The 18,387-nt window shown below is 48.1% G+C and overlaps 1 protein-coding gene across 3 annotated transcripts in view; it reads right to left on the reverse strand.

The window, feature by feature from the left end:
* SAMD4A (sterile alpha motif domain containing 4A) overlaps nt 1-18,387 on the reverse strand; it is a 226,632-nt gene that overhangs the window by 78,194 nt on the left and 130,051 nt on the right. For all 3 annotated transcript variants that reach the window (XM_051822872.3, XM_008269681.5, XM_089309690.1), the window contains one exon: nt 7,569-8,087. In XM_051822872.3, the coding sequence (XP_051678832.1) occupies nt 7,569-8,087 (519 nt within the window). The remainder of the gene's footprint in view (nt 1-7,568; nt 8,088-18,387) is intronic.

Raw genomic sequence — 18,387 nt, forward strand, 5'->3', positions numbered from 1 at the left:
GACTAGAACCCGGTGTGCCGGTGCCGCTAGGTGGAGGATTAGCCTATTGAGCTGCAGTGCTGGCCCAAACCAATATTCAAACATCTTCTCAAAATCAAAAACATCCAAAAATCAAGCTTGTGGATAGTCTGTTTCCCTATCTTGCCTCTTAATCTCTTTGGAATCATTAACTCTCTTCGTCTCTTAAATGCCTATCACATGCTAAGTGCTCAATTTATCACAATCTCCCTGCTTGATAAGTCCAACAGTCAATTCCTGGCCCTGCTCTTATTAGACCTATCCATAATACTTTCATTGGTTAACTGTACTTTTTTCCTTGACATATGTTCTTCATTTGCCTTGCAGGAAACATGCCTCTGAGTTTTCTCCAACCTTGATGGTTTTTCCTCCACTTCCCTTGCCTTTTTGCCTACTTTCCACCAGTCTTCAGGCTGAAAAGCCCAGACTCAAGGTATTTAGTCATCTTTATTATTTCTCTTCCTTGGTAATCTCATTTAGTCGTACAGCTTCAAGTACCACACACGTGCTGGTAACCCCCTAGTGTCTACCTCAGATCAGGCTTCTTCCCAAGACTGCATTGTCGTATACCCAACTGCCTACTGAAACCTAACTGTCTATCATATCTGCCAAACTCATCCTACATGACACTGAGCTCCTGATCTTAACCAAAACCTACTGTACTTGATGGACACTTTCCCCAATAATAGTCATACCTCCTTCCATCTGCTCAGACAAAACCAACCAACCCCCAAGATGCTAGAGTCATTTTTTATTTTGTAAGGTGGTATCATCTTTTTAAAGATTTTTATTTATCTATTTGAAGGACAGACAGAGAGAGACAGCAAGTGAGCACGTGGGTACTTCATCTGTTAGTTCACTTCCCAAATAAGAACTCAACCTGGGTCTCCCACATAGGCACAAGTACCCAAATCACTTGAGCCATCACCACCACTCCCATGCATTAGCAGGAGGCTAAATCATGGGCTGGAGCAGGGAACTGAACCCACATATTCTGAAGTGCAATGCAGGCATCTTAACCAGTAGTGATTCTTGAATCCTTTCTCTCATACCCCTTTATATTCTGTCAGGAAATCCTGTTGGCTCTGCTTTCAGAATATATCTAGCCCCTAATTGCCTTTTTTTTTTTGGACAGGCAGAGTGGACAGTGAGAGAGAGAGAGAGAGAGAAAGGTCTTCCTTTTTCCATTGGTTCACCCCACAATGGCCACTGCGGCTGGCGTACCTCGCTGTTCTGAAGCCAGGAGCCAGGTGCTTCTCCTGGTCTCCCATGCGGGTGCAGGGCCCAAGGACCTAAGCCATCCTCCACTGCCTTCCCGGGCCACAGCAGACAGCTAGCCTGGAAGAGGAGCGACCTGGACAGAATCTGGTGCCCCGACCGGGACTAGAACCTGGGGTACTGGCGCCACAGGCAGAGGATTAGTCTATTGAGCCATGGCGCCGGCCTCGCCTAATTGCTTTTCACTCTTCTACTGTTGTCATCTTGGTTTGAGCCATCATTGTCTCTTGCTGAGATCACTGCAAGAGCCATTTATCTGGTCTCCTGTTTCTGTCCTTGCCCTGATATAATCTATTCTTTAAAAAAAAATGTTTAACACATAATACTTGTACATTTTCATGGGGGTACAGTGCAATATTTCAACACCTGTATATTGCATAAACTGATCAAATCAGGCAATTAGCATCTCGATTTCCTTATCTTTCCTTTATGACTGCTGCTTATCAGCTCCTCTTGGTACAGTCTATTTTTAAAATAGCAGCCAAAGAGATTCTTTCAAATGTGAATCAGATCATACAATTCACCGGCCAAAAATCCTCTAACAGTTTTCCTGGTTAAGTGAGAGCAAAGTCCAAGTCCTTGCAATGAGGACAGACATTTAGCCTGGCAGCTAAGATGCCATGAGAAGCTGGTGTCACATCTTGCGGTACCTAAATTTGATTCCTGGCTCCCGCTGCAGTTTCCTCTACTGCACACCATGGAAGGCAGTAGTGATGGTTTAAGGAACTGAGTTCCTGCCACTCACATGTCATTGCTGTATTGAGCTCCCAGCTCCTAGCTTTGGCTATGGTGTAGCCCCTGCCATCTCAGGCATTTGGGGAGTGAACCAGGACACAGAGGTTCTTTCTCTGTCAAACAAATTAATTTCAAAATACTACTAATTGAGAAGTCCTTGCATTGGCAATGGCTTACAATGCCCTATGGAGTCTGTCCCTCCTCTGATCTCTTCACATTCTCCCATCACATTCTGTCTCACTCCCTCCTTTTTAATCATCAGCCCCTTGCCTTTCCACAGACAGGAAGGGCACTCTTGTATCTTGGGGTCTTTGCTCTAGCTTTTTCTCTGCCTGGCAGACTTGCCCCCGAGATGACCACTTGGCTAACTCCCACACCTCCACCAAGTTTGCACTCACACGTCACCTCCTCAGTGAGTCTATCCTGCCCAGCCTATTGTACACCACAACCACCTCACCATCCAGGCCCGGTCTTCCCTTCTCTGTGCTTTTCCATATTTCCATGTCACTTATTAACCTTTAAAGAGCCATGTGATTTACTACAACTTATATATACTAGACTGCCAGCGCCACGTGGGAAATCATTTTTGTCTTGTCCATTGACGTGCTGCAAGTGCCTTGGCCAGGCTATGCATATGACGTGAATGTAAGTGAATGAATAAATGAGTGACTCAGTAACATCAGTCCACACCGAGTCCTAATCCTGCCAATTCCACCCTAGACCATTTCTAGGACCCATCCCTTCTGCTCCGTACCTGCTCCTATCCTCTCGATACTTTTGCTACTTCACACACTTGAGTTTTGGAAACTTGTGGACTCTGCATTTGTGCCTTGCCACCCAGCTGGTTTGCCCCTAGTCGATCTCTCACCCAGCATGGCTCATGTCACCCCCATGCTCACAGCATAAATGCTGGGCCTCTTTAGGGGCTCTCAGATCCCTCTCCTTGGTCTACTCTGTCTCCCTCAACTCCCCTGCTTCCCTTCAGGAACCACTCCTTTTCTTTCCTCTCCCCACACCAGTCCTCCATGCCTTTGCTCCCAGTGCCTGTTCTCTCCCCGAGGGCCCTGCCCCAGCCAATTCTCCTTCCCCTTTCCAGCCTTGCTCACTTCCTGTTTGCTCTGCTAAGGCTTTCTTGACCCTTCAGCTCACACAGATTTCTACATTCACAGGATCAGAGTGGAGAGCCTACTATGATTTGAATGTGTCCCTCAAAGTTCATGGGTTAGAAACTTAGCCTCAGAGCAACAGTGCTGGCAGATGAGACCTTGAGGAGGTGATCAGGTCACAAGGGCTCTGTCCTCATGACGGATGAACGACATTACAGTGGAAGTGACCACCTGATTGTGACAACGGCTTTGCTGTAAATATGAGCCCAGGCCGGCGCTGTGGGTCACTAGGCTAATCCTCTGCCTGCGGTGCCAGCTTCCTGGGTTCTAGTCCCGGTTGGGGCACCAGTTCTGTCCTGGTTGCTCCTCTTCCTATCCAGCTCTCTGCTGTGGCCTGGGAAGGCAGTGGAGGATGGCCCAGGTCCTTGGGCCCTGTACCCGCATGGGAGACCAGGAGAAGCACCTGGCTCCTGGCTTCGGATCGGCGCAGTGTGCTGGCCATAGTGGCCATTTGGGGAGTGAACCAATGGAAGGAAGACCTTTCTGTCTCTCTCTCACTAACTTTGCCTGTCAAAAAAAAAAAAAAAAAAAAAGTGAGCCCAGTCCTCTCCTGTTCTCTCTCATACTCTCTTGCCATATGATACCTTCCTCCATGCATGGCAAAGAAGGCTCTTTGCAAATATGGGCCCTGGATCTTAGACTCACAGCCTCTAGAACTATGAGCCAAATGAATTTCTATCATTGAGAAATTACCCCTCATTTGTGGCATTCTCTTATGACAGCATACAATGAACCAAGACAGACCCCTACTCAACTATCAGCCCTCCATGCCTCATGGAAGCTCCTAGAATGAGGGTGGAGAACTTTTTTCCGCCAAGGGCCATTTGGATATTTATAACATCATTTCTGGGCCATACAAAATTATCAACTTAAAAATTAGCCTGCTATAGGTTTATTGAATCTCAAGTCCCATCTGTAGTTGCCTTGGCAGGGCCAGACCAAATGATTTCATGGGCCTTATACAGCCCATGGGCTGGACGTTCCTCATCCATGCCTTAGAGTATGATTCCACTACATATTTATAACTCATGATTTAGTTGCATGAAATTTCTATGGATAAGAAGCCTGGCAAAAAGGAATATTGAATTTTAATTGTGGAATTGATCAATATGTGTCTTCTCTCTTCAATTTTAAGTTCCCTGAAAGTAGAAACCATTTCTCAAACCTCCTCGTATGAGAGATCTTCAAAATTTCATGGAAAATCCGCATTATCTTTTAATTCTATTTTTTCATGAGATTTTTGAGGCTCCCTCATATTTCCCACATATTCACACAGTGTGGGGCACACAACAGTATGGGGCAAGTGTTTCCTGGAATCCCAGACAGGGAGAAAGGCAGGAATGCTAAGGGACTTTGTGGAAGGCACCATAACCAAGGAATAAACTATCAGTGCATTAAACCAAAGTTAAAAAAACAAAAAACAAAAAGACCATTAACAAGCTGGATTGCTAGTTAACTTTCATTAGCTGTCATTAATGTAGCCAGCAATTTGAAAATAGTACTAATTGACTTCAGTTTTTATAATCATGTATTGTACAGCTATTTCCTTCCACCTTGAAAACAGTGAGAAACGCATCTCCTCAGTACAGCAGAAGCAGCCATAAGTCCAGCGCATTTTCTATTGTGACGGAATGACCCAAAGTCAGAGCATATTCAAGGATCTCTGGACTACAGACGGTCCCTAACTCCTGATGGTTCAGCGTCACAACTCTCCAACTTATGCTGGTGTGGGAGGACACCCATACAATCATTGTTTTTCACTTCCAGTACTGCATCCATTCAGTTACATGAGATATTCATTATTGTATTTATAAGGTAGGGTTTATATTAGATGATGTTGGCCAACTGTAGGCCAACTGCTCTGAGCACACTTAAGGTAGGCTGGACTAAGTTACGATGTTCATTAGGTTAGGTATAGTAAAGACATTTTGACTTGCTATAACCCTGTTGTAAGCTGAGGAGCATCAGTATTCTACATGGCCATGGGCTCAGGGGCAGGTGCATCATCAGGTGGCCATCAGAATTGCAAGTGAGGGCACAGACTCTGTATTTCAGGGTTGTACTTTGCTCTCTGTGGTCCTCATCAGTTTCCTTTATTTACTCATCTAGCAAAGACAGAGTGAGAGCTTATTGCTGCTACTCTGGCAAGTGCTGGACATTTTCCATAATCTTATTTATTCTCACCACAACCCTCAAAGGTAGTTAGCACAAATGTTCCCATTTTACAGGTTGGGGACCTTGTTCAGAGAGGTTTAAGAAAATGGCCAGGCTGTGGTGAGCAGATTGTAGCTCTGGGCATTGACGCCAATCACTCTTCTTTCTTTGCTGTCAGCTTGCCTCCCAGGTCCTCAGTATGTGTCTGATAGAGGCATGAGTGGGACAGTGGTCCAAAGACTTAAAAAATGCAATTTGCAAACACAGGTTTTACAAATGCAATTGAGCCACCATAGATGATGCAAAGGAGTAACGAAATGATGCTAATATTTTGGGACAGAGTCATTACTGAAATACAAGTATTGGTGGCCCGAGTGTTTGAATGAAATTTGCTGGAAGGAAATCTGAACTCTTCTTCATGATGCTCTTACAGAGGGCTCTGACTCCTTTCGTCTTGCACGGAAATGGAATCCAGTCAGCTGGCTAAACCTCCAAGGCCTTTCCAGTTCAAGGATACTTGACCTTTGAACCAGGGCTCAGAAGTCAGGAAGGCCGTGACAGCCATCTACAAGTGTCCTTGCTTCGGCTGGGCTGGGAGGTGACAGCAGGGGGTGAGCCTGCTGACTACAATCCGATCACCATGCTCCAGCACTAACCTTGTCAAGGCCAACCCTGAGTCTGTAAACCAGCAGGTGAAAATGGGTGATGACCGGAGACTAACTTCCAGACAAATGAAACACAAAACGCCAAGCTGTGAGGGAAGCTAGCTCAGAGCTCACATCTCTCCCACTTATCAGTTGCTTGGTGACAATTACCAGATCCCGCTGCTGACCGGGCAACCCGGGGCCGTGCCACTCCGTCATCTGCCTTCCGGTGTCTGCTGCCACTTCTGGACACATATAGACACATATACTGAAAACTGCCCTTGGCTCAATGACTGGTTTAGGAAAGAGACTGACTGCCATTGGAACCTCTTATATAATCAATGAGTGATGCCATCATTCCCAAAATGTTACCCGTATCTAAATGTAAAAGTAGAAAAAAAAAGAATTACAGAAAAAGCTCATGTTGTAGTGATATCAACAGAGTATCTTCAGTATTTATTTTATTCTACTAAGGTATTATTTCAGTTACTGTACAATACAACCGTCCTATGTATTTCAGGAAGCCATTTAAAGAGGCCCAGTAACCAATGGATCCAGGTGGAGGGAGAGGCCCAGAGGGTATCACTGCTAATTCTTCACTGCCTTATCTTTTAATCGGGGGCATCCGCGTGTTGACAGGCACAGTAGGTCTAACCGCAACAGCTCCCACTCACCCCCTCGGCCCTGCCCCAGGAAGAGATCTCTGTGATGCTGTATCCACCGACACATGCAAACTAGCATCACAGAATACTGTTTGGTGATGGGCCACTCTCCCACATGGCTGCTTTTTATGGGCATCAATGGCATGCTGCTCTCTCACCCCACCTAAGCAGGGAGCCACAGAGGGGGCCTGTGCGCAGTGCGGGTGGGCACGGCACTTTGCTTCAGTGGTGAAGAGAGATAAGGCCTGACCTCTGCTCTCTCACTGCCACCAAGCAGGTCCTGATCAGGCCTCTCCTAAGGGGTTAGAAGGAGGGAGAGGAAGCCCCCAGCCTCACACCAGGCCACAGCAGAGAGCAGCATTCTCAGCCAGCAATCCTGCTTTTCTGGCTCTGGAGCAAAAGTGGCCCCCACCGCTGGGGATACAACCAGGGAATGCAATGGAAGGGGCCATTCCAGGGCACAATGTTAAAAAAAAAAAAAAGAAAGAAAACACGCGAAGCCCACAAGGCTGGCTGGTTAAACATGGGTTAGAATCAGGTTTAGAGAACCACACGCTAACTCAGTGTCTCAGCAAATCCAAACCCAGGGTGAAGATGTGAATGAAAGGCATTTCTATCCGTGGAAACAGGCTGGTTCCTTCTTTCCCCATTAATTCTCCCTCTCTTTTTTTCTTTCTTTTTGCTCTGGCTGAAGCCCAAATGTGGACCACCCATCACTTTTACCTGCCCAGAATTTTTATCTTTCCAGGGTCAAAGAGCAACAAATACGGGGTCTAAGGCTCCCTTTCCTGCAGCCAATGCCAATCAGCCTCGTTCTCCCAGGGTGCTCAGAGCAGACACTGTCAGCAGGACATGCCACACACAGCAAGTCGCCAAACCAGACCACGGGAGAGGGCTTCCACGGCACTTACTTGTACTTGTGCTGGTTCCAATCGTATTGATCGTGGTGGGGACGGACGAGGAGGAGTAGAGGGGCACGTGGCCGTTCTCACACCCCAGGTTTTTGTCCTGCCAGTTGGAGGCGCTCATGCAAATCCCAGAATCCCTTGAGTTCTGCCACCCATTGAGCTTGTCATCGGAGTTCTGTCTTTGGTGATAGTAGTGCGTCTGCCCATAATCCACTGAGTCTGAGCGGCTTCGGTTTTGGCCACCAAAGCTGGCCGACGTGCGGTCCTCCAAGTGGTTCAGCCACATGGCCAGAGCACTGCGGTCCTCCAGCGATGTGGCCGGGTGTATCAGAGCATAGGACAGCAGCTGCCTGCTCTCCTCGATGTGCTGACTGTGTTCAATAGAGTGTGCCAGGATTTGGGGCAGCAGTTTCATATACTCTACTTTTGCATCGAGGTTTCCTGGCTTCAGCAAAGGCAGGTGAGTTAACAGGAGGGAAATCACTTTATCCTTGGATTCCTGTTGCCATTGGTTAATGATTCCTGCAAAAGAAAATACGCAGAGCAAATAAGCAAACACACCCACCATGACATGCAACACCAAGCTAAATATAGAGGATTTCTGCGGATTAGAGTCCCAATCTATGTATCCTGGCTACCTTTTCTCAAAATGGCCTTGTCCACCAGACTGGCTAACTGACCTCTGGTTTTCAGGGGCCAAGGACTTCCACTAAACAGAAGACCAAACATTCTTAGATGGCTGGGGGGGTCTCGATGCAACCTTCATGCATATGTCCCAAGAGGCCACAGCTACTATGGTTCAGCCAAATGGAATGCGACGCTGTGTTCCTTAGGAGAATCTAGATCCAACCCCAGAGACACATGGGGCTCAGACCAGAGAGTCTCCTTAGCAGAACAAGTGTAACCAGGGTTCACATTCCCAAACTCCCCAGCTCCCACCAGCCACCACTCTGTCTTCTGTCTGGCTGAGCCTAAGTATTGCAGAGACGTGGAATCAGACACCCTTTGTAATTTGTCAAGCTTCATTCACGTGAACATCTAACTCCGAGGATCCCTCCCACTCAAAATGCAGCCAATGCTGCCTTGATTGGCCTTTGAACAAGTAGCCTGTTCTGGAAGCTGATCGTTATCCACAGGCTCTGGGACAAGCAAGCAAGCTCCCTTCCAGAGAAGTCTCTCCTGAAACCTGGAGACCTCCCCATTCTGGCTCACAAACGACCCCACAAAGGCCAGGGCCAGCAGTCGTGGTTTTCATAGTGTCTTCGGGGTGAGGAGGGGTTTCTGGAATTTAGCAGGACTTCATTCTTGTAGTTAGACACAAACATCACAGAACAAGCCCCAGGGCCAGAAGTTACGAAAGCACCGGCCTGCACTGTGAGGTCCCTCGAGTGCCACGGGAAAGAATTCTGTCAAAGAAAAGCTCCAGCAGATGAAGCAGGGGATCCAATGAGAGAGCGTGGGCTTTGGGGTCAGGCAAATCCGGGCGCAAGTCCCAGATCTGCCACGTAAAGTGTGGTGGAATCTTGGTAAGTCACTTAACTTCTCTGAGCCTCAAGTGCCTCCTTGGGCAAGAGTGGTACAAATAGCATCTGCCCCTCCTCCTGCTGTTGGATTACATGAGGCTAAGGATCAATCACGGACTTGATGGTGGAAGTCACTCCTTTCATCCGTCTCTACATGAGTCAGATCCCCGGTAGAGCCACGAGTGCTTTTAGATCCCAAGTTTTAAAAATTATATAGAGAAACCAGAGCCCACCTGGGGGAAATCGTTAAAAATTACCAATAAGTTGGAAATGAAGTAGAAAGTCAAAAAGTGAAAGGAAATGGGGTTATTGAGCTGACAGCAAAGAGAAGAGAAGCAAGGCTCTCTTTTTTTTTTTAAGATTTATTTATTTGAAAGAGATACAGGAAGAGGGGGAGAGGGGTGGGGAGGGGTGGGGAGAGGGGGGAGAGGGGGGGAGAGGGGGGGAGAGGGCGGGAGAGGGGGGAGGGGAGGAGGGGAGGGGGGAGGGGGGAGAGGGGGGGAGAGGGGGAGAGAGGCGATCTTCCATCCACTGGTGTATTCCCCAGTTGGCCACAACAGCCAGAGCTGTACCAATCTAAAGCTAGGAGCTTATTTTGGGTCTCCCATGTGGGTACAGGGGCCCAAGGAGTTGGGCCATCTTCTAGTGCTTTCCCAGGCCAGAGCAGAGAGCTAGATCAGAAGTGGAGCAGCCGGGTCTTGAACTGGCACCACAAGCGGTGGCTTTCCCTGCTATGCCACAGCTCCCCGAGAGGCTCTCTTTACTTAGGGATTTTACAAGGAGATGCTGAAGAGTCAGTATCTGATGCAGAGTTCTTCCAGTTGAAGAGGAGAGCTGTGGAAAAGCACTGGACCACCAAAGGCTCAGACTCAGAGGAGTCACCAAGGCAGGCTCTAGACGCTCCATCTGAAAGTTTGAATAACAGAGCAACATGGTCTGCAGCAGCTCCATCCAGGGGTAACATAATGTGGGCCACATGAGGAGTTTTCAACTTTCTAGTAGTCACATTTAAGAATAAAAAGAACAAGGTGAGGGGCAACACTGTGGCGTAGCAGGTATAAAGCGACTGCCTGTGACACCAGCATCGCATACAGTTGCCAGCTTTTGTCCCAGCTGCTCCACTTCTCATACAGCTCCCTGCTCATGGCCTGGGAAAAGGCCCAGGTGGGAGACCCAGAGGAAGCTCTTGGCTTCAGCCTGTCTCAGCCCTAGCTGTGTGGTCATCTGGGAAGTGAACCAGTAGATAGAATATATCTCTCTCTCTTTCAAATAATAAAATAAAACAAGGTAAAGTTAATTTTAATGTTATTTAATTCGGTATATCAAAACATCATTTCAACATGTAATCAATATAAAATGATTCCAACATGTGATCCATAAAAATTCAATATAAGAAGGGGTCTTCATGGAAAATGGGCATTATGGAACAAAATTGTGTGTGGATTTAAAACTTTTTGCAACCAAACATCTTTTAATTCCATTTTCTACTTTTTTTTTTTTTTTTAATGGAGAGAGCCAGCAAGAGAGAGAGAGAGCAAGCTCCCATCTACTAGTTCACTCCCCAAATGCTCACAACAGCCTGGGTTGGGTCAGGCTAATGCTGGGACCTGGGGACTCAACCCAGGTTCCCCACATGCGCAGCACAGACCCAGATGCTTAGGCCACCCCTGCTGCCTCCCACGGTCTGCATTATCAGGAAGCTGCAGCCACAGCTGGTAGGGAATCCAGGTATTACAACATGGGACATGGGCATCTTAACTGCTGGGTCAAACACTCACTCCTAGGTGAACTTCTAGAAATCCCATGGAAAACTATGAATGAGATAGTGTACCTTTTTATTTATTTATTTAGTATCAAGCATTTGAAACCCAGGGCCTACTTCATCCCTGGGAACAGACCTCAACTTGGCTCAGCCACGGTTATAGGGCTCCAAAGCCATGTGTAACCAGTGGTTACTGAACAGGTTACAACAGGGCTGGAGACACTCTGATGGGACAGGCAGGCAGGCGGCACCGATGACCTCAGCAGGTGCCTCCCAGCTCCCTGGTTCTATATTTAGCTAATTGCCACCGGACACAAGACAACCCTTATGCATTCCACAAGGAATGATTTCCCTTTTAAAGCAACTCCAGTTGGAAGACAACGCCAATCCTAACTTCCTCAGCGATACATTTTCAGCAAACACCAGGCATGTTTTAAAAAGACGGCTATGCTTAGAATGGAGCCAAAAATCAATTCATTGAGCCCAGGAGGCCTTGGAAAGAAGCCAAAGGGGCCACAGGAAGATGAACCCAGCACTGTGTGAACGCTGCTCGGAGCTAGTGAGGGTTCGCCTTTGAACAGGTACACTGAAAGATAAAACCCGGGAAGAACATTTAATAAAAGTACACGAGGCTGCAGGACTCCCCAGCTCTCTGCTAGGTCACCTCCCTGTTTGGATACCCTACCCTTCCGCAAAAGGTCAGCCTGAAAACACACAAAACAAAAACACCCAGGAACAAAAACAAAACGTAAACAGGCCTCAGAGTACGAAGTAAACATGTATCTCCAGGTACCACGCTCTGCCAGGGATTACACGGGATTCAGCAGAGGGACAAGAGCGGCAAAGAGGAAGGAAAATGAGAGGCCACAGAGCCTGCCAGGCCCAGACGCCGCTTTCTCCATCCTGACAGAGCCCGGGAGGCGGGGCTTTCCCAGAGGAAGCGCTGGCCACGCCTACAGCCACTGCTGCCGTCTGTCTTCAACCCGCCAGGGGCTCCTCCAAGCCCTGTGTGTTTAATTGCCCTTTCAATCCTCCCAAGAAGCCGTGAGGTTCTGGCGTCCATCCTGGGCTACTGTATTTTATACAACGGGAAACATGTATCATGAAAAAACCACTTGCGGATTTCAATATTTCTTTAAACCAAATCAAACCCACGTTTTCACTCCATTTTCCCATGAACTTTTTGAAGTCCCCTTGTAGCTGAGGACTGAGGCACAGACTGGCCAAGGAACTTGTCCCAGGTCCCCCAGCCAGCAAGGTGGCAGAAGGGAGGAGCCAATCAGTGTGAAGATACATAATAGTTATCACGCCAGAAGGGCTTGACCACACGCCAAATATATTAATGACATAGAATGTACCAGGATATGTCAAAAAGTTTGTGGAAAACAGCATTGCTAGATAAGTTTATTTTGGTGCAATTACATATAATTAGTATAATTATATATAAAAGGTGCCTCAGTGTGTAATGGTCATAAACATAACTAACAGATATTAAAATATAAAAATTGAGACTACCTGGATCAGGAGAGGGGTCGGTCAGACATGGAAATGTTAAAAAAAAAAAAAAAAGAGTTGGAGACAACATAAGTGAGACTTATTGTGGTTTTAAAATATGCCCATCGTTCCTTTGACACGCCCCCCTCTGAAAGGTACGGGTTTCTGTCCCTTGCCCTCCGAGAGCAGGCTGGATTTAGTGAGTCACGTCTTGCAAACAGAACGTAGCAGAAAGGACGGTGTGATTTCACGGGCTAGGTTATAAGAGGCAGGCCAGGTTTCCCGTCCTCTCTCTGGGGGTGACTCACTCTCGGGGAAGCCAGCTGCCATGTTGTGAGGTCACTTAAGGAACCCAATGGAGAGGCCCTGGTGGTGAACAGAGGCCTCCAGCCCCCAACAGCACCAGCGGACCAGGTGAGAGGGGAACCAGCTCTGAGCGGATCACCCAGCCCAGGTAAGCCCGGACATTCCAAGGCATGCACCGCGGGTCCTATCCCTCATCTCCCTCATCCACAGAGCCTACGGGCTCACATGCTTCCTAAGTGCTAACTTTTGGGTCATGAGTTATGTGGCTGAAGGTACCCTCTCTAGGCATCCTGCAGACAAAGCAATGGCGGTCATTTGGCTCTGAGGAGTTCAGCCCTTCGGGTCAAGTGATTCCAGTGTTGAGTGTGGAGGTGGACCCAGGAAGCTAACTGGCTGTCACCACCCCTTGCCTCACTTAGCCTCCCCTGCCCTGATCACCCACTCAGCAGACTGTGGGGAGCAACTCGGACTAGACTAAGTTACTGGAATTAAGACTTATTCTATGCATCTGCTCTCCCACAATATGGCGCTGGGAGAGGAGTAAACAGCTTCTACGCAGCTGCCTCTCGCCAACTTGAGTGATGACCTGAAGGAGCTGATCCTGCTCCTGATTGGAGGAGAGCAGCATACTCGGCGTGTGGGTAGCAGAGTTGGGATTGGTGGAAGAGGACTATAAAGGAGGAGACAACATGCACCAGGAACACCTGAGGAACATCTGAGCAGCCCCCGAGAGAGCCGGCCGGCGGTGTGCCGCTCCCCCACGGAAGTGGGGAAAGTGGCAGGGGGAACCGCCCTTCCATGGAGGTGGAAGGACGGCAGCCAACCCGGGAAGAACCAGCAGCAAACCCGGGAAGGGCCGAGCAGGCAAAAGAACAACGCAGGGTCCTGTGTCGTTCCTCAGCGAAGAGGGGGAGCGACAGCAGACCACTGTGGAGTATGACTTAGCTCCCAGGCTCCTTCAGGGAGACAAGGAGCTGATCACAGGGACTCAGGCTATTCCAGATTCAGTGGCATTTTTCTGGGCAGCTTAATAAACGGTTTCTGATTAGGATGTGGCTTCAGGGAGAACATGTGCTGACTGCATGGGCTTTGAGTATGTCTGGGCTCTCTGATGGTGGCTCCTCATGGCAAATGAACAAGCCCACATGGCAGGGTCTACCTCCTAGTTAGTGCCAGTCGGGCCCCGAGGAGGAGCAACCCCGGGGCACACTAGGCATCTCCACCTTCACATAGCAGCCATTTCCTATGGGCAGGGACTGGGGACACAGTTGGCCAGCTGCCCGCTGGCCTCCTTGGTGGCATCCATCACCTTCCAGGGAGCCAGGAATCCTTACCGAGATTTATATTCAGTGGATTCTCTTCCATGGAGAAGACCCAGGAACATTCAACATTCTTACTTAACTGGTCACTTGTGCAGTCTCCACCATTACCCATCCCATTCAGGGAACAATCTGGAAAACTGAAGTCCAAGAACCACAAGGTTTGGCGGTTCCACCTCACCACTATAAAAATATTCTCTGGAGGTGGGCATTTGGCCTAGTGGTTGATGCCTGTGCCCCATATTGGAGGATGTGGGTTAGATACCTGGCTGTGGTTCCTGGCTTGTTTCCCGTCAATTCAGGTCCTGGGAGGCAGTAGGTGATGACCCTAGTAGTTGAGTACCTGCCACCCATGTGAGAGACCTGGACTGAGTTCCTAGCTCCCAATTTTGCCCCACCCTAGTTGTTTCCTGAGTGATGAACGAACAGGTGGATGGGAGCACTCCCCCTGCCCCAAAATAACTGCTTATGAAAAAATTTAAAAATACTCTGACTGTTCTCTATTATTTCTGTGAATAAGGAGCAGAGATGTAAGAGTTTGCTGGATTTTTTATGGGAGCAAAAGTTAATGATTTATAATTTGTAAACCAATGACAGAGGAAAAGTAAGAAAAAATTAAAAGAGCTATGATTAAAGACTACAAGGATTAGGAAACTGTCCCAATGATTCTTGGAGTGACAAAGAGTGTATTTAAATACCAAGTCTGGCATTATCACTACACAATGGTATGTCAATGTTTAAGGGCTCCAGTTGTTAGTAAATTACCCCTAAATTACTATTTTATTATACCCTTGTTTTCAGTTTAATAACATTTACCATAAAAGGCTTTCTCACAAGTGCATTTAGGCAATTTGCTCATGCAAGAAATGGCTGGGAATTAAGAGCACACACAGAAGTAGTACTGGCTAAATAAATGTGTTAAAAGGCAGGAGAACTAGTGGTCTTAAATGGTCAAATACTCCTTATAAGAATTTATATTAACAAACTCATTTCTAGACACACCATGTAGTAAAGGCTTCTGGATTTAACGTAACTCTGCACTATTAAAAATGGGTACCATCACCACGCACAGTGCATTTGGCAGGGATGTGAGCGGACAAAGGGCACCTGAAACGTCAGGGGGAAATGCAAACACCAGCATGGTAAATGAAAGGATTCCTGTGTTGGCTCCTGCACTTGCTGGAAGCCTCGCCCGGTACAACCTAGGGCTAAATGGCATTCAGAGAAGCGTCCCCATAATTTGACAAAGCCCTGAAAGTGAGGCAAATTCGCCCCGTTACGCCAAGAGACCCAGGTGATCTGGGAGCACTAAGCAGATGCAAAGGACTAAGCAGACCAAACCCACTGCCTACCTTCAAGGAGGGCGTGGCCGGCTTCCAAAATGGCCCCAGCGACCCTGGTCTCTTGGTATTCACAATTGTGCATGCCCCTTCCACACTGATCAGAGCACGACTCCGTGACCAACAGAGTGTGGTGGAGGCCTTAGGATATGAGGTCCTGTGGGCATGGCAGCTTCTACCTTGCTGTCTTGGGGGATGCCCTCGATGGGGGCGGGGGAGGGAGCCAGCCGCACCAATTGTGACGTGCAGGAGGAACTCAGGCCTCCTGTCCACAAATTGCCAGCCCTGTGAGCGTGCTACCTTGGGAGTGACTTCTCCAGTTCCAGTCAACATCCTGACTGCAAGCTTGGTGAGAGACTGGGAGCCAGACCAACCCAGCAAGGCGGTTCTGCGTTCCTGACCCTCGGAAGACTAGAAGACAAAGGGCCATCATGTTAAGACTCCAAGTTTTGGGGTCGTTTGTTACACAGTAATACTCCACGAATAAAGGAGCTTCATGCTCCTTGGAAGAATCACTTATTGAAGTCTGCTTCCTTTGAGCTCACCAGAAAAGGGCTCTGCGCAGTGGACCCCATGGCCCAGGGCAACCATTATCACACTTTGATAGTAGGGAGGCCAGTGGGTGCTGGTCATCCATTAGGTACCTGACCATGCTCATAGGGCATGACCTAGGTTCCTCTGGCCCCAGCAGACGCGTACAAGGACCCCTTCCCCATGCCACGGCCATCTGGCCATCTCTTCCATGGGGACCTTCCACCCATAATCATTTTTCTGCCAGTGCTGGCAGAGCTGGGTGCTCTGGGGTGGGGGGTGGGGTCTCCTTTGTCCCTGAAAGGCCCAGGCCATCCGTGAACTCCTCCCAAGATCTCGGCCAGGGGCTCAAGGTAAAGGTCAGGATTCACCTTCAGGCTTCCAGCCTCTGCCTGGCTAGGACTGACTCTTGCAGGTCACAGGCCAGCTCCCTCAACTGCTTGCCTCAGTCCTGACCTCTGGCCCATTTCCAGCCCAGCTCACTACCCCGAGAGCCAGACACACAGCCCAGCTGTGTCCTGTGCACCTCTAGTGGAATGACCTCAAAGTCATTACAAACCGACGCCTGCTCTCACTCCCACTAGTCCTGCTCCCTGGCTCAGGTCAAACCTTGAAGTATCTTTGACACCTTTTTCTCATGGCCAGTATTTAATCTGTCAGCAAACCTTGTAGGATGAATCTCCAGAATACATTAAAAATTAATAATAATAATAATCGGCCTTTCACCTGGTTTCTGCATTCTACTCCTCTCCCAAGACCTGTGAGTGACCACTGCTTCCATGATAAAAGTGATGTTTTAAAATTGGAAGATGGGCCTTGTTGCTCCCCTGATCAAGTGATCAGAATAAAAGCCACATCCTATAAGGACTTCTGAGACCCTCGGAACCAGCCCCTACCCTACTGTCTCTCTCATCCAGTCCATCCTGGCCTCCTTGCTGTTCTTTAACAGCCAGATACACATTACAGATACAAGTAACAGCCAGATACAGATTCACGCCTGTCTCAGGATCTTTGCACTAGCCATTGCCTTGGCCTAAAATGCTCTTTTCCCAGACCCATATTTGCACCTCTAAGTTCCATCTTTGTGCCAATGCCACCATCCTATCAGGACCTTCTTTGTCCACATGATTTAACAATCTATTTGTTTGGAAGGCAGAGTTACACAGAGATCTTCCACCTGCTGGTTCATTCTGCAAATGGCAGCAACAGCTGGAGCTGGGCCAGGTGGAAGCCAGGGAACCTGGATCTTTATCCAGGTCTCCCGTTTTGGGTACAGGGGGCTCAAGGACTTGGGCCATCTTCCAGCTGCTTTCCCAGGCACATGAGCAGGGAGCTAGATTGGAAGTGGAACAGCTGGGACTCGAACTGGTGCCCATATGGGATGCTGGCATGGCAAATGGAAGCTTAACCCACTACACCACAATACTAGCCCCTGTCCATGTGATTTTTAAAAAAAATGATTTGATGATTTTATATACTCAGTTTACTTCAGTGTGTTCATGTGATTTTAAACTGCCCAGTCAGTGCCTGGGCCTGGCTTCATTTTCTCTATGGCACTTATGCCCATGGGACCTGCTTCACATATAGCTTGTTTTCTGCCACTAGAATGGAAGCTCCACAAGGATGGTGTTGGCGTCTCCATTTTCCAACACTGACCTTGCCTTATTAATCACATTTTAGTGGCTTTATAAAATGATCCCATGGAATTATGTTTGATAATATGTAGCTAGACTTTTGATTTCATACTCAAAATATTAGGTAATTCCTAGAAATGTCCTTCCAATGAAGACTGACAGACTGACCTCACAGTACTCACACTAGGTACTGCCTGTCACACAAAAACTGTCTGGTCAACCCTCTTGGTAGGCTCTGTAGTGTTCTAATTACTTTGAGTCTTTTTTTTTTTTTTGGACAGGCAGAGTGGACAGTGAGAGAGAGAGACAGAGAGAAAGGTCTTCCTTTGCCGTTGGTTCACACTCCAATGGCCGCTGCGCTGATCCGAAGCCAGGAGCCAGGTGCTTCTCCTGGTCTCCCATGGGGTGCAGGGCCCAAGGACTTGGGCCATCCTCCAGTGCACTCCCTGGCCACAGCAGAGAGCTGGCCTGGAAGAGGGGCAACCGGGACAGAATCTGGCACCCCGACCGGGACTGGAACCCTGTGTGCCAGCGCCGCAGGCGGAGGATTAGCCTATTGAGCCACGGTGCCGGCCACTACTTTGAGTCTTATAAATAAAAAAGTAGGAATGTGCAAAAGAGGAAAGTAAAATGATTAGCTCAGTTTTCAAAAGCGTCCCGACCACCATGTTCTCAATATTCTGGGTAACATGGGAAATGGCCCCACGAGCTGGCAAACAGGAAAATGGGTGTTTTCCTGCCTGTAACAGACACCAATTAAAGTAATCTTTACAAAAAAGTCGAGAGGCTGAAGCAGCAAAATGCAGTGTATTTTATACAACTCTTCTTGCAAATATCTGTTGAAGAATGAAAGAAATCCATAGAGTTATACGAAGACTATTGTGTGTCCAAACTTGTTAGGTGCTGAGTGATG

This window comes from Oryctolagus cuniculus, chromosome 12 (assembly GCF_051225735.1).
Source record: "Oryctolagus cuniculus isolate XC-2025 breed Fujian yellow rabbit chromosome 12, ASM5122573v1, whole genome shotgun sequence".
In the NCBI taxonomy this organism is placed as follows: domain Eukaryota; kingdom Metazoa; phylum Chordata; class Mammalia; order Lagomorpha; family Leporidae; genus Oryctolagus; species Oryctolagus cuniculus.